Source organism: Orbicella franksi, chromosome 8, assembly GCF_964199315.1.
Source record: "Orbicella franksi chromosome 8, jaOrbFran1.1, whole genome shotgun sequence".
Lineage (NCBI taxonomy): Eukaryota > Metazoa > Cnidaria > Anthozoa > Scleractinia > Merulinidae > Orbicella > Orbicella franksi.
In genome coordinates, this window is record NC_138152.1 from 26,773,553 (window position 1) to 26,789,154 (window position 15,602).

At 40.2% G+C, this 15,602-nt stretch overlaps 2 protein-coding genes across 2 annotated transcripts; both read left to right on the forward strand.

The window, feature by feature from the left end:
- The first annotated feature begins 347 nt into the window (after positions 1-347).
- Positions 348-4,011, forward strand: LOC145495783 (sodium- and chloride-dependent GABA transporter 2-like). Its single transcript, XM_081475372.1, has 2 exons — positions 348-1,857; positions 2,365-4,011. Exons 1-2 carry the CDS (start codon positions 1,751-1,753, stop codon positions 2,486-2,488), a joined length of 231 nt encoding a protein of 76 aa, XP_081331498.1. The 5' UTR covers positions 348-1,750; the 3' UTR covers positions 2,489-4,011.
- A 2,672-nt stretch (positions 4,012-6,683) lies between these two features.
- On the forward strand, positions 6,684-15,538 carry LOC145495020 (uncharacterized). The gene is made up of 6 exons (XM_081474597.1): positions 6,684-7,595; positions 9,758-9,867; positions 10,331-10,429; positions 11,072-11,182; positions 11,760-11,963; positions 12,586-15,538. Exons 1-6 carry the CDS (start codon positions 7,178-7,180, stop codon positions 12,763-12,765), a joined length of 1,122 nt encoding a protein of 373 aa, XP_081330723.1. The 5' UTR covers positions 6,684-7,177; the 3' UTR covers positions 12,766-15,538.
- Positions 15,539-15,602: the final 64 nt, after the last annotated feature.

Consider the following 15,602-nt stretch of genomic DNA (forward strand, 5'->3'; position numbering starts at 1 on the left):
TTACATGACAAAAGTAGTGGGGTCTGTATCAAAACAAGGTCAACTCCGGCCTCGCTGCCATCCAAAGGCCAGATCACTGAGCAGACAACTGTAAAATGGTTTATACTAAGGTACAAAGATCGGGATTTGTTTAAGACGTTTAACTGTCTTGTTCGCTCGTTCATTCGCTCCATTGAAACACACTTAATTGTGCAACGTTTATTTTAGTTAACAGAGTTACTGAAAAAAGAAAAAGAAAAATATTAGTACCAAAAATTTCGGCTTATCCCCCACGTAACGCTTTTGGGAGAAGCGTTGCGTGACGACCCTTGGAGACTAGAGCTTATCCTCCCTCAGGACCCGGGCGGGGGGGGGGGGAAGGTCACTGCCATATATGAGCTATATAGGTATGTGCCGCTGTGAAGGGTATGGTTTTCAAGCAGTTTACTCTAGCATAGGGTATATAAATCAGAGCGTTTGGGTCTAGAATAGAGTATCATTTTCCCCAAAACTGACTAGTTGGTTGAAGATTTTATCTAGACAAAGGAAACCAGGAATTGCCACTCAGAAATATACAAAAATCAAATCGGCAAGTTTAAATTTACGCCAATCAGCCGTAATAGATGGGAGGATTTGGGGAGTTGGTTCTAGTATAGGGTAGCAAAATTCAGCTGAACTAGCTCTGGTGTAGGCTAAGGGTTCCAGGGTCCCAGCAGCACATCCCCAGCCCAGAAATTCCCAAAGTACCCCCCCCCCCCGGGCCTCAGGACTGCTGTTCATAGCTTCGCTCCTAGGGGAGAAAATCCCTTCTGGCAGAGTCGAAAGTATTATCGCGACTACATTTATACCAATAAATAAGGGGAGAGGTAAGGAGAGACGGAAGAAGAAGAATCAAACTTCATACCCAAAAAAGCGAGGAAATATTTTCGTATAAGCGAAACTAGACAAGGAAAAAAAAAACAAATCTGGAGGCTTGTCACGCAACGCCCCTTTTGGCTTTGCAGGGAACATTGCGTGACGATTTTAAAAGATAGCTTGTTCAAAAGGAAAAATGGAAAAGCGAACGGAATTAAGTAATTTTTTTACGTCTTGTTGTTTTTCCTCAACAGCTTTGTTTCTTATCCCATATCTTTTGATGTTGTTCTTGAATGGTGTGCCACTTTTCTTCCTGGAGCTGGCGATTGGTCAGTGGTTTAGCTCTGGAGTGACTGGCGTGTGGAAATCAATTTGCCCACTAATGAAATGTATCTATGCTCCTACGGTAAGAGTACAGGATCCCCACTTGTTCGCACGGCAGTAGCCCAGAGCGCGGGCAAATTACAAGCCCGGGGGATTAGAGAAGTGGGTAGGGGGGGGGAACGGTCATTGTTTGGGGTTGATGCCCGGAGTGCGGAAAAACAGAAGCCGAGGGAGATGAAGCGATGGGGCGGAGGAAGGGACTAGCCATTTGTAGGTGATAGTCGGAACAAAGATAAGGAATTGAAAGCATTTGTAACCAGGTCCTTTTTTTCTCCTAATCTATGCTTTCTCTCCCTCGCGCTCATAACTGTAAAAAAGAAAGACAATAAAATTAACAAAAACAATGTAAAACACAAACAACAATGGGCAAGCATCTCTCGGTCGTCGATTAGGCTGAGGGCGGGAGAGGACTGACACTCCAAATTATAATGCCTTCTGCGTAAAAAAAAAAAAAAAAAAAAAAAGTAAGAGGAAATATTACCATCAATGCTATTCTCGCATATTTCCAGGTGTCGGTTACGCCATATGTGTGATGTCTTATACCTCTGCTGTATTTACATTTTACTACTTGTTTGAATCATTTCGATCTGAAGTACCTTGGAAAACCTGCGACCACCCGTGGAACTCGATGTTTTGCCAGTAAGTGTGAAGTGTTTTGGGGAATTTTTCAGTTTCTTTTCACTGAACAAAACAAATAATAATTATAAAACTACAATAACAGGGTATCAGGCTTGAGTTTAGAAGGTCTTTCGCCGACTGGATGTGACTGTCAGAAAAAGAAAATATCGAAAGGCCTTACTTCGATTCTTTCGTTCGTTCTATTTATGTATTAGAGGTTTCAATATTGGATGTTTGCAACAATTACTTCTTTCTTATTTATTTTAGCACTTAAATTGAAAGCCTCCTACGCGGGCTTTATATTTGGATTCGTCACGCATTCCTTCATCACGTAGAGGTCACAGATGGAATGCGTGACGAGTTCGATGAGTGCGTTTGGGAATCGTGTATTTCACTTGCTTGCTTCTCGCGTTGGTTGTCTGCTCAGCTGAGCGAGTTCCAAACAAGGAGTGAGCCTGCTAGCAGACTAAGAATGCTAAACGGAAGGCTCTTGACAATATGTTATCATTATTTTTGTTTTTTCTACAGGGCAGAACGGAAAGGAAACGATGTATTTAACTGCTCGTCTTTCAGTTTGCCTGAAAATTGCGCAGCAAAATACACCTCCCATAGCGCTGAGGTTTTGGACGTGAGTAAATATCCTAATCAGTGACTCCAGTCGTTACTGTTACATGCGTATAAAAGGACAGTTCTGATGCCTGTTTAGTGCGGTTTAATTTATATTCTGAATACGCTTTTTTTCCCTTAGAAACAGTGCAACGTCAACGTGAAAATTAATGCAGCGCCGTGTGTTTTATAGGACCCAACGAAATATAACCCGTAGATTTCCGTGTGCGTTTTACAATGCTTTTGCTTTGGAATGGTGAATAATAGAAACTGCTTTTTCTTAACGTGAGAGAGTGCGCTCCCTTGCACATTTTTCCAATTAATTTTAGAAACAACGACGGCCACGACAACGAAAACTTCAACAAAAGAAAGTTTCATGAGCAAAAAAATGGCTTAGCACGTGCATTATAAATCGTACGTGTTTATTTCTTTACCGTCCTCTACAAAACTGCGGCAATAACCAACTTCTGCGTGTTTCGGAGAACCTGAATCGCGACGACCAATGTTACGCATTTTCTTTTGGAATTGAACGCTGTCACTAGATATTCAGCCTGAACAAGTTTTTAGACCGATTGGCGTACTGAACAGATCCAGAATATTGCAACATTCGAAAGTAATTATAAATCCTTTTTCAAGTCACTATGGGTTCTCCCCGCGCCGTCGTCGTCATTGCATAAGCACCTCTAGCCGACTAGCCATCAATACGCCTGTACTGTTTCCTAATAAGTGATACCAAAATCCGCAGTTTACCCTGCTAAACCTGCCTGCTAAATGAGACATCGAGGAGACCCGCTCCTTTGACTTAGGACTCCCCGAATACAGTGGTCTACAATTAGAAACTTCGACTTCGAAACTTTTTTTTTTTTTTTCCGAGGGCCAATTTTCTCTAAGAGATGCGCTACCGTATCTAGTTGTATTTATCATCTCGAACTGTATGGATAATTCTTTTTGATCAACCATGATTCCCTGCAAGCTTGTCTTATAGAAGGAATTAACCATTAAACTGTTGTCGCTCTTCGACCACACTTACTAAAACGTGTTTCCTTTCAACACAACATTTCATAATCTACTTAAAGAGGTCTAATTTTACACAGAGGGGGTCCCATCCTCTAAAAATTGGTTAACACGGAAGCCCCAACAGTACCGGAAAAGGCCCTTCAGGTGAATTTCTATGATCACGCTTTTAGTGTAAGACGGACGACACTTGGAGCCACGCCAGTTAGTCATTTTTTCCACCATTCATTTTCGACGACGACGGTAACGAGAACGTCACTAAACAAAAGGTTTAATGACCCATACAATAGCTGTGCACGTGCATTATAAATCTTTGTACATTTCTTTGCCGTCCTCTGCAAAACAACAACGTGAAATGACCAAGTTCTGCGTCGTCTACTGAACGTGGGCGACGACGGCTAAGTTTTCGTATTTCCATTTGAAATTGAGCGATGTCATTGCATATTTAGCCTGAGCACGTTTTTAGAGTCATTGGCGCACCGAACAGATTTACAAAATCGCGAATTTTGCTGGTGAAATATTAATTCGTTTTTTACTAGGCATCGTCCTCGACGTCGTCGTTGCTTAAGCTCCCTTTTGTTACGTGATCGACTGTTGCATGGGTATAATGCTCATGCAGCGTGCAAACCAAGAAAATACAAATGACAAGTGGGATATTTCATGGTATATAATTAACAGTTAGACCCGTAGTCCTTGAGGGAAAAGGGTCTAATTGTTTCAGTATCACCTAAGTAATCGGACAGAAAAGGCAATAATAAAGTTAGGAAATGCAAGTTGAAGAAATATTTATTTGGGAATAAAACGAAAGAAAGCGTCACGCTCGATTAATTTTGCGCCAATTTCGCTACTCGAGGACTATTACTAATAGTCCTCTAGTAGCGTAGCCAATCAAAATGCAGGATTTGCATTAGTCCACTAGTTGAGTGATACTAATGTATAATATTTTATACCATAGCATGGAAAATGCAATAATGGCCAACCCAATCATTGCTTTGCACGATGGGAAGACAGTGTTGGGTGTTACAGTAGTTTTACAAAAGATGATTGTATTAGCCTTCAACTTCCTGGTTGCTATTTAGAACAAGATAAACAGGGAAACAGATTTCACGGAGCTGTCTGCAAGGTTTTTTTCTTCTTTTCAAGATGAAGGGGGTGGAGGGAGGAGTTTCACGTCACGTACTCCTTATCAAAGTGCATGATGTGAAGAGCTAAAAGAATGCCTGCACGAGAGGCTATTTCATTTTTCTCTGTTACCGGAAACAATTACCCCTGGGGGCGAGATTCCCATGTATAACTGATGTGGGTATGAGCCGCTGTGAAGAGTATGTTTAACGGGCAGTTTAGTCTGGTATTGATAGAGTATAGGTGAAAAGTATGTTTAACGGGCAGCTTAGTCTGGTATTGATAGAGTATAGAATTCAGACAGTTTTCATACAGAATAGGGTATAAATTACCTGAAAAGTGGCCAGTGTAGAAACAATTTCGTCTAGGGCAAGGTTCCTGACCCCGGGTTCTAGAGTAGAAATTCGAAATCGAAAGTGACTTTTTGAGATATTGATTTAGTTCGCGTATGCTGGACTAAGAGAGTGATATCTATCTATCTATAAGATTTTGAAATTAAAATAGCTAGTCTGGGATAGGGGAGGGGCTTTTGGTGCCTAGTCCAGACTAGGGTTGCAAAATCAAGCTGCTCATGTCTATAAGAATATGGTATTAGGGTTTCAGTGTCTTCAGCATACTCCTTCCTGCCTACCCCATGATTTAGAGTGTACTGCCCCTAACACAATAACAGACCAAACAAATTAACACAAAACAATAACAATACAATTCGAGTCTTTGTTTCTTGAAATATTTTTAATTTATCTAAATAATTTATCTAATCCTACTTGAAACTGGCCTAACAGCGCCAGCTATACGCTTTTACTCCGAACAAACGGAAATGCGCTTTGTAAGAAAAAATAGAGCACCAAACGAGACCAGTCAGAACTTGGAATTGCGAAAGTAACGCCCCCCCCCCCCCCCCCCCCAGAATCGAAAGCAACGGTTCGCTTCCTATTTAACCCCTTCAGTAACACTCCCCGCTCATCCCGAAAGAAACGACTCACCTGAAAGTAGCGACCCTTCGAAAATAAAATTGTCTCTGTTTTCGATCGACTAAAAACTTACAACTTTCCTTTTTACAGAGAAAATCAACCATTGGCTAGTGCATGCCATCGATCGAACCTTTCAATTTGTGTCAACATTGGCTGAGATCCCACTAGCACATTTGACAACGCTGTTACAACGGTGTCACACTGTTTCAAGTGTGACCGACTATTTTTTTAGTGTCAGTGTCAGTGTCTGTTGCTCAGGTTACGCGGCTTAATCAAAGGATTTTAACAACGCTGTTTACAACTCTAAAAGTACGATCTATCTGGTGTCTATCTAAATCCACTTGAGATAGACCAACCACGGTTTTTTAAACGGGAAGTCCATTTCGCGATAAGAATTTACGCGCTAAAGTAACGTCATTGGAACGCGAAAATGTTGCGGCTTCCGGCCTCTTTATAGCAAAATCTTCGGGCTAACTGCCCAGTCTCTATTAATCACCGTTACACGTGAATTTGGTCATCGTCATGAAACGTTTTGTGCTCCGCTAACTTGAACAGCCAATTGTACAGTTCTCCAGGCCGTTAACAGCATCATTTTTTCATCGCACCATACGTTTCCCCGAAATTGTTGCGACACGCGTGGGCGATACTGTTTCACAATTCTTTGTTAAGGTTCCGCTTTCCTGACCCCTTGAAGATCAGAAGATGCTTTATTCGTGGTTCTACATCTGCGAATACTGTCAGTTACTCTATAGATCCTAAAAGATATTATTCTAAAACAGGCGCATATAAAAGAAGGCTTCAATGATGACAAAGACATTTTGAGTCATGAAATGATCTCATCTATAGGGAAAATTGGAGGATTTTACAGATACACATAAGAGGCCCCGGGCGTTGTAAAATAAAACTTGAAAGAATGTTGGATGAGGTCAATGGACGGACTCAACGAGATGGACTAGAGAGATATTAATTTCCACATGCCTTATCAGTCAGTTCTGTTAATTCTTCTGTCGAGACACAGTTACTGATCATTGTTACTGATATGTATAAATAGACTCAAAACCTGTCAGAAAGAAAACCGCAATTTTACACCCTGAAAGTTTGGGATTATTTAATGCACATTTGAGATATCGGTCTATTATTTCTTACGCCAAAATCTGAAATGAAATTATTCTTGGAGCAGCTTACAAATTCGTCCCATGTTCTAGGCTTACGACTCAATTGCTGCGGTTTGTTTCTCTTTGCCGGGCAACTTTCACTTTCCTTGTTCGGAAAAACATACCATGGACGACGAAAGTCTTGTTTGGATCTCCCAGGGGTAAAAAAGCAGTTTACTTTAAGCACACAATTAATGATAGATTCTGCCATGTTTTAAAAGCAAGTAATTTCAAGATCTTCGAGAAGTATTTCCGCCCAACCCTCAAACCATCCCCTGCCACCTCCCCTCCCACGACTAAAATAATTGCGTGTTTCACCGGCATAGCGAGACACAATTTGATATCGTTTCCGGTCACTTAAAGCCGACCTTACGCTGTTACAGGGAAATAGTTTTACGAAGACTAGACGCGCCCAAAAACATCCTCGACCAAACGTGCGCTACCGGTCGACACTGACTTCGCAATTGCAATAAGATGTTGCAGCAACCAAGATCAAGAGTAGAGAATGATTATTTCATAGGACAAAGTTCTGGAATTTACGATGAGCTTCGTTTCTACGAAAACCCGTCAGTCGAATTGGATTTCAGCAGTCTTGATGTGGCTGCGTTTACGAAAAACAGCAGTGTGTACAGAAATCAATCCCCTAAAACGCAAGCAAAGGAAACAAGGAAAAGTCGTCCTGAACCCATGTCGTACATGGAGGAGACAGACCCATGCGGGAAGTTGTACCACTCGACATCGCGACGAATGAAACGTCTCGTGGCACTGAATTCAATTCTGTCTGTTCTGACCCTAATTTGTCTTGGGTTCACAAGTTTTCTTTGTTACAAACTGCTTATTGAGAACGACGGAGGGACCTGCGAAGGATGCCACAATGATACACCAGTGTCAGGTAAGTGTTTTTTGTACAAAGTACTTATGCTATTTATGCTGTTTATGCGAAGCTAGAGACTTCGTGATGTTTAGCGCCAAAGGACAAATTTCTGGATCAGTTGTTAATCTGCGATGACTAGCACCCCCGGTCAGGATGAGTCAATTTATGTTGGGAAAACTAACCTGCTTTAGGGTTCGAAAAAGAACACAACATCCTCACCGCGGCTTACACGGAAACCTGCGTTTTGTAGTAAAAATGGGGAACCAAATCATAGATTTAGTATTTTAACTGATTTGATATTCAGTCATGCTTCTGTTTATTAATATTTCGACTATTACTTAAGGTACTAAGCATTTACTCTTTAAAATACAGTGTAATCTCGATTTTTCTAGTCACTTTAAGAAACAGAAAACTGGCGCGAAAGATGGCGGGTAAATTTTTCCTAACTTTTTTACTAAGAGAGGCAAAGATTGCTTCGAATAATCGCGAGTTTCAAGAACTTTAGGGCTCCAGAAATCGGGATATCTCTGTAACACAGCATGTGAAGGTAAGAAGCTACTGGAATTTCAATCAAAACCCCGCGAAATCCTAATCACGCATTTTTGTTATTGTTTACATAGGGGGAATCTTAGTGTCAGTACTTCACAAGTTGTGTGCATTTTTTTGGCATAAATTCAGATGTAGTTAGAGTTTAGTTATCGACGATATTCGGATCTCTTGCACGTTTAATAGTTCCCTATGTGACATGGAGTTCTGAATTAAATTTTTTATGTCCGGAAAACAGCCGTTGAATATCAAAAAATAATTTCTCAGATTTCGCTTGATCAGATCTTCGTTGCGTCTCGGACCACCAAAAGACTGGCAGACCATTTCTGAAACGTTAAACTAGATTTAAAATCTAAAAATAATGTGATCATCCGAATACCACGGCTGGTAGTTGCGTTTTATGATTACAAAAAGAAATCACCAAAAGTAGCCAAATCCCGTAATCATGCGAAAAGATTTCCGTTCCATACCAAAGATTCTTCATTTACCCATGTTTAGAAGGTGAAGGCGGAAGTCGACTGTGATTCGTGCAAGTAAATAAACTGATATGTTGACGGCTGTTGATCCGTGCGGGCATTTGTCTAGCCTGGCATAAGTCCAGGTAGCTCGTGTTTCTTTTGCTTCGTGTGAAAGACGTTTGCTTTGGACTCTCATGGGCAAACCGCGAGATGGCAGCTGACACTTCGCACTAACTTACACGCAAACCAGTCTTAACTGGAGTTCTTGATGATGAACACTGCTTCGATACTCACAGCTGAATTGTCCAGGTCTCTTTTATACTAATGAAGCAAAAAGAAAAGAAAACCGTTGATTCTGTAAATGCTTCGAAGGATTGTGGCCTCATACGTAAGGGTTTACGACACATTTCCTGTCTCAGGTCTTCAGTTGAAAGTCTGCGATGATGTACACGAGAGTTACTCATTTGTAGGGCTTATTCGCTTGTATGCAAGTTTACTTAATGTATCCTGTTTTAACCACTAATATTTATCAAAAATTTTACAGTGATAAATGCAAGCGACAAAGGGGCATGCATATGAGATTACTGGTATCGATAGCTTGTCTCAAATTTTTGAAGAGTTTTGAACGTTCAACACAATAATGGTAGGAAGATTATACAGTATTCCACAGAAAATAGACTTCTAGAGCCTTTTGGTCTGACTTGTCAAAGATCTTTAAAGAGAACTAGCTGAAACAACATAATTTACTCTATCTCCTTTCATTGGGCTTTTTGTCTTCAAAACGGGAAAGAGAGAGGGAAACAGAAGTGGCCACAATCGTCTGTCGACAAGATTAAGTGCGATTTTCCGCTTCAGTCACGGAGGTAGAATAGCGTGCTTTGGTCCTAGAAAGCTAAGGGTACGAATTTGAAGTTGAAGAACATGGTTACCAAAATTTAGAATAAGTACAAGTGTTCCCGGCTGCCTTTGGGAATCATTCATTCGAATGACCAAGATTCAACCAATAATAGAGGTTCTCTGTTTCTGAGCCATTCCTGAAAGAGGCTCTTTCCCTGGAATAGAGGAAATGGAAATATGAGACGCAAGGGATTAAAATCTTAAGTTTTTAAAGACACACGCCACTACGTCACTGCGTTTGATGCGTTCTTTTTAAGTTGTGTTTATTATCCTACTTAGGATTTCCAACAGTGATGCCCAGAGTCGCGTGGAAAAATCTCTCAGAAAATGTACAAACCCTCAAGGACAACGTTTCATCCCTGGAGGAGATCAGTGTTATTTTAAGCACGGTATGTAAATAGCGTGAGTAAGATCGTGCAAAGGCTTAGCGGAAACTTCAATTGTGTTTTGTTTAGTTTTTTCGTTACGTACTACCGGTTCTAGATAAGGGGAAAAGTGTTCCAGTCTATGGGGGGAGGGGGAGTGGGAGCGGGAGGAGGAGGGGAAGGGGAGGAGAAGGGGGAGGGGGAGGGGAGTGGGAGGGGAAGGCGGAGGGAAGGGAAAGGGGAGGGGAAGGGGGAGTTATTTAGCTCCTAGTAGTAGTCTTATGAAACGCCTTTATAAAGCCTTTTCTCGCGGTAAATAACTGACTTATGTCGACCTGGCAAGATAGCTCGACGTCTTGCGGCCTTGCTCGCATTTATTAAATTTCTGGGGCTGTCAGGGTCACAGTCTCTTACGTATTCGAAATTGTTTCCGTGCCATCTGGTTTTGATCCAAATTATTTACCTTTTTTATGCATCTTATTTTCAGAAAGGAAAATCGCTGCAAGAATCTATCAAGAAAATTTCGGAAGATCTGACAAAACTGAGCGACGAAATCAACAGGACGCAACAACACTTGCTTAAAAATGTGAGTTTTGTGGGACCTATAAAGCAATTTTTTTTTTTTTTTTCAGTTCTTGATGTAAAATACGATTCGACGACTGGTATTTGGAATGTGCTCTAAGGAGAAAACAGTTGACTTACCGCTTGGGGTTCAAAATCAATAAAACCCTTGGCCACACTTAAAGGAGCTACGTCACGTTTTGCGCATCTTGAAAAGTTTAGCCTAAATTTTTCAAATTGGTCGTTTTTAATCCGTGTTCATCAATTTTCAATCTTGTGAATAATCTTTTCCATCATTGACTCGTCAGGCTAAAAATGTTCGCTTCCCAAAGCGACTAAAAGGCCAGCTAATGACGGAAAATGTAATTGTGAAAGATAGACTACAGTAGCCGAGCGTTTGGCAACAATCTCTCGATCAGATAATGAAAAGAAATTTACATCTCTAGAACACAAAAAGTGCATGTTTTTTTTTTTTTATCAAAATGCAGAACTTGAAAGTTTAACATGTTTATGACCACATATTTGAATGGAAAATTGAAATGATTTTTGTTAATTATAGTTTTGTTTCTTACTCACTTACTTACTTACTTACTTTCTTTCTTTCTTTCTTTCTTTCTTTCTTTCTTTCTTTCTTTCTTTTCTTTTCTTTTTTTTTTTTTTTTTGCAGAAGCAAGCCATAACTACCCTAAATTCAACGTCTTTGAAGAAGGACGTTTTCTTAGAGTTATGGCGCAAATTAAATTCCACTGAAAATGACCTACGGGACGTAAAAGATCAGGTACATAATCTTACGAAGCCTTATGGAACGGGCTCAGAAAGAGAGCTGAGCACTGGGTGTAAAATTTCATTGTTCCCCGAATGTTGTGTGATGGCCCTTTTCTCCCATCAACGTCACCTTCTTGAAAACATATTTAATGATTGATTTCTTTACAAAATCGAGAAAAGTCGAATAGATCACTGTATGTTTTGTCTAAACGACTAATATAGCGCACCTGGTCCAAAAAACATAAATAAAACAACAATTACAACAGCAACAAAAAATATATAATTTCCGATACGCTCTATTAGATTTCTAAAATAGAAAACGCACGCAGATTTGCAAAGACTGTCCTGAACTCGGTAGAGAATCGAATCAGCCATGACTGATTATGAATCAATAAAAATCGAAGACTAATTAAAATATATGTATGTATTTTGAAAGGTACCGCCATATTATGGTTCTTTGAACGACTCTTACGAGGCAAGGGTCAATAAAAGCCATGTATTTCGAAAATATTGTTTCCGTCTCGTTTAATCCAAAAAAAAAAAACTTCAAATAAACAAACAAACAAACGTGTGTATGTTTTTCCTCACAGGTGATAAATATGAGTAAAACGGTCCCTCCGAGGGGACCTCCTGGCTATAATGGCACCCAGGGCCCTGTCGGTAGTCCTGGACCTTCGGGACCTCGAGGATCACCGGGGCCTGGAGCCAATCTTTCTCTTTGTCACTACAAGATAGAAGAAAACGCTACTAAAGTAGATCCAGCATACGCTAAAATATCTGTGACCGAGCAAAAGGTAGGCGAAGCTCTGCCTGAAATGATTTCACAAGGAACAAAACTTAGAATTTCATGATTCTAGGACAACCCTCCTAGACTTGGCCAGTAGCCATGCAAAGTTATTGGAATTAATAAGAGAAAATGTTTACCTAAGAAAAGAGTTCAACTCCCAAAGGATTGGTTTGGTACACCAACACGGCCGCCGTTTCATTGTCTTAGGACATTATTATCAGGGGCAGATCCAGGATTTGTCAAGGGGGTGGCTAGTACTTTGGGGTTCCAGAATAGGGCATGTTCACAAAATGTTGCAATTCGAGAATTGAAACCTAATTTAAAACTGTTGTTCCAGATATCACTAGCAATGACAGCAACTAGAAATTATAGCGAGGTACCTGCCCATAGTTTTTGCCTTTTTTTCGGCCACAATATTCACACTCCTTTCCTTTTTTAATTTTTGGCTTAACCAAAAGGGGTGGCGGGGGACTAGCCATCCAATCCACCCTCCCCCCCCCACCCCCCAAATCCGCCCTTGATTATGGCTGCAGTGCGTCGTCATGTGAAAACACTCTTTAAGCGTGATAAAAATATTGATATATTTAAGAGAAGCAGTATTTTGATTAGTGCATTTTTTTTTCTTTCAGGGCAAGCAAATCATGGCTGTTCATTGCGATACCAATGACGCTAAAGTAAGTCAACTGTCACGCTCCAAGGACTCAGATCAAAGACAGAAGTACACGTGCGAGTGTAAAGGCACCGTGAGCACTGGGGCAGGCCAAATGTATTGTTATCTTCATTACTGGGAATGCCCTCTAAGCACATAAAAAAAACAAAACAACAAAAAACCAAAACAACGAAGGGTAAAAAGGTGAGCGGTGATAGTGGTGGTAGAGGACGTGTGGTTCGCGGGGGAGGAAAGGGTCAGCGGAGATAGAAATGTTTTTCAATGCAAATGTTCCATTAAATGATATTAACCAAGATGATAATCTATTGTACTAACTAATAATTGAAATTTATTATGATGAATTTCATAACTAAGAACAGAAGCACATGGCTCTGGCTAAGAATGATCAAATGCGCTTTGAAAACTGCTTTTCTATTATAGTAAAAATACTAAAGTAATTAAGTCAGATATAGGAACTGACAAGACAACATTCCTTCTGCCTATATCTTAAATCAACGTTATTAATTTTGGGAGAACAAGATAACTCTCCCCTGAAAACTGGAAATCTGAAAGTGCTTGTTTTATGGCCAGTGCAGCGTATAAGCGTTATGTAGAACTTCGTCTAAAACAATACTGTGACAAACCTGCTTAACATGGTTGGACGCAATGATTTACGAATGCATATCATGTTGTTCAGTTTCTCCTAAATTAAAAGGCAAATATCTCAAATTTGTTTATCGTTGGCGATTTATCTTCCCCTATGCTGTTTTTCAGACAATAATAAAATCTTACTATTGTTGAGTCTTTCTGACAAGAAGACGTGCATAATTATCATTAAGTAACATTATCCATCAAATATATTTTCTCCTCTATCTGATTGGTCTAAACACGTCACGTTTAAATATGCCCCAGCGAAAACTTGGGAATCCCCAATTTTCAAAAGCTCCCACGCGCGTTACGAAAAATATTTGAAGGATCATAAACACAATAGCAGTCATTTGACTTTTAGCAAAGTTCCTCGAGCCTCGCTCTCGGAAATCTGTTCGCCTTTTTAAAAACAGATTTGTGTCCGCGGAATATCCGAGCATATTACTTTCTACGCCAAATGGTGGCTATTGTTTATTTAAATTAATTTATCTAATAAGTGTAAGGAAATCGTTAATAAGCTTTCGTGAAACAGCCCGAGAGTCATAGACTTCAGTTTGACGACAATTTCGACAAGTTTAAAGCTTGTAGGATATGCAAGAATTTAGATTACTTAAACAACATGCCGGCATGTAGTTAGAAAGAGTCTAAAGAGAGGTTTGACGACACTCAAGATTTTAGAGTGTGAGACTGAATCAAAACGCAACTCCAAACCGTCTGCATTTTTTCATTCTTAAAAATGCAGAATTATCGTGCTTTCGGCCAAGCAATGGACATTCCACAACTAGGTTACTCTAGGGGTGGCGAATAGTCATACAAAAACCATGGGTCTCGGACATAAAAAAAAATACAAATTGTTTAATTGTTGCCAACCAGCACTGATTTTATCAGTTCGAGAAGTACGACTAGAAAATGCATGCATTGTATTCATATTTATAAAAGTGACAGCTGTACAAAGCAAAGATGCGACGAAGGTTTGAAATAACCTGCAACATAACTTACAAATTATTACATGGCTAGTTCCTGCGTGCAGGCAAAATGGGGTTATCTCAGCAACCATTGCCTGCTAGTGTACAGAAAAGGATAAGTATTCTACTGGCCAAGCTTGTTTGGTCAAGATGGCAGGACATATAGTTCTTTTTTGCGTGTTTATGGAAGGACCTCCACTACGTCTTGATCTATAACGATGCAAATAAAACTTGACCATTATCCTGCCATATTCACCTCACACTTGGTTTACTTATTAATAACCCATATTTATTATTCCTTTATAATATATGTAAAAAGTTGTTAATGGCTGATTATGGCATAGGTCGACATAGGGGAGTGTATAAAAGCCTGATGTAACCCACATAACGTCTTGCAAAAATTATATTAGCATCGAACACATGGAACTGTTGTTTTTGTTGTTCTCGGCTAGTTTTGCCGTTTGGAGAAAGGAAGAATTTTATACGATTTAGTTAAAAACATAAAATTGTATTGTATTTACAAATTTTCAACACTCAAAATGATATTCTTTTCAATTTCTTGAAATATTCTTAAAATTTTGCAAATAAAACAGGAGACCTACACTGCCATAAATCTACAAACTGTAAATATGTGTGAATAAATTTCTCGTTTGCAATTTTACAAATACTTAGTTTCATCTTTGTCTATACTCGGATTCCACCCTGCCTTCCTTGCTCCCTCCATGTATTCCGAGGTTATTCAGCATCATTCAACCCCTGGGGGCGGGGTACCCCCTTATGTGGGCTATATAGGTATGTGCAGCCCCAAAGGGCATGGCTTTTCAAGCGTTTTGGTCAGAAATAGGGTATAGAATTTTTGGTCAGGTCAAAAATACGGTGGTCAAAATCGCAGATTTCGGTCATAAATAGGGTAAGGGTTTTCGCAAGCGGGTCGCACACCCCGACCCAATTTTTTTACCCCTCGGGCATCCAATCATCCTTCCCCAGTTCTCTTCTTCCTCTCTTAGTCCCGACGAGAAGACCTCGGGAGAGTTTTAGTTTTCACCAAACTTCGTGAAAAATCTTCAGCGGCGTTGAAAACAAAAGAGGTCAGGGAAATCGTATGATTATTGTAACGTCATCTCGAAAAGCTCCGTTTTCCAAATGTTTTCCGTCCACACCACGACCACACAAAAACGCAAAGCCGGCGTTTTGAAATTCTTCCGGTCTTGAGAGCGTTTTCTAAAAGCTCCGTTTTCATGACGGATTAGTGTGGATGGTAGGCCTAACCGTAGAAACGAAGCTGCGTTTTCCCATTTTTCTGGCGTAGTGTGGACTGCCCCCCCCCCCCCACCCCCCTCAATAAAAAAAAGAAAAAAAGAGAGAAAGAAAGAAAGAAAGAAAA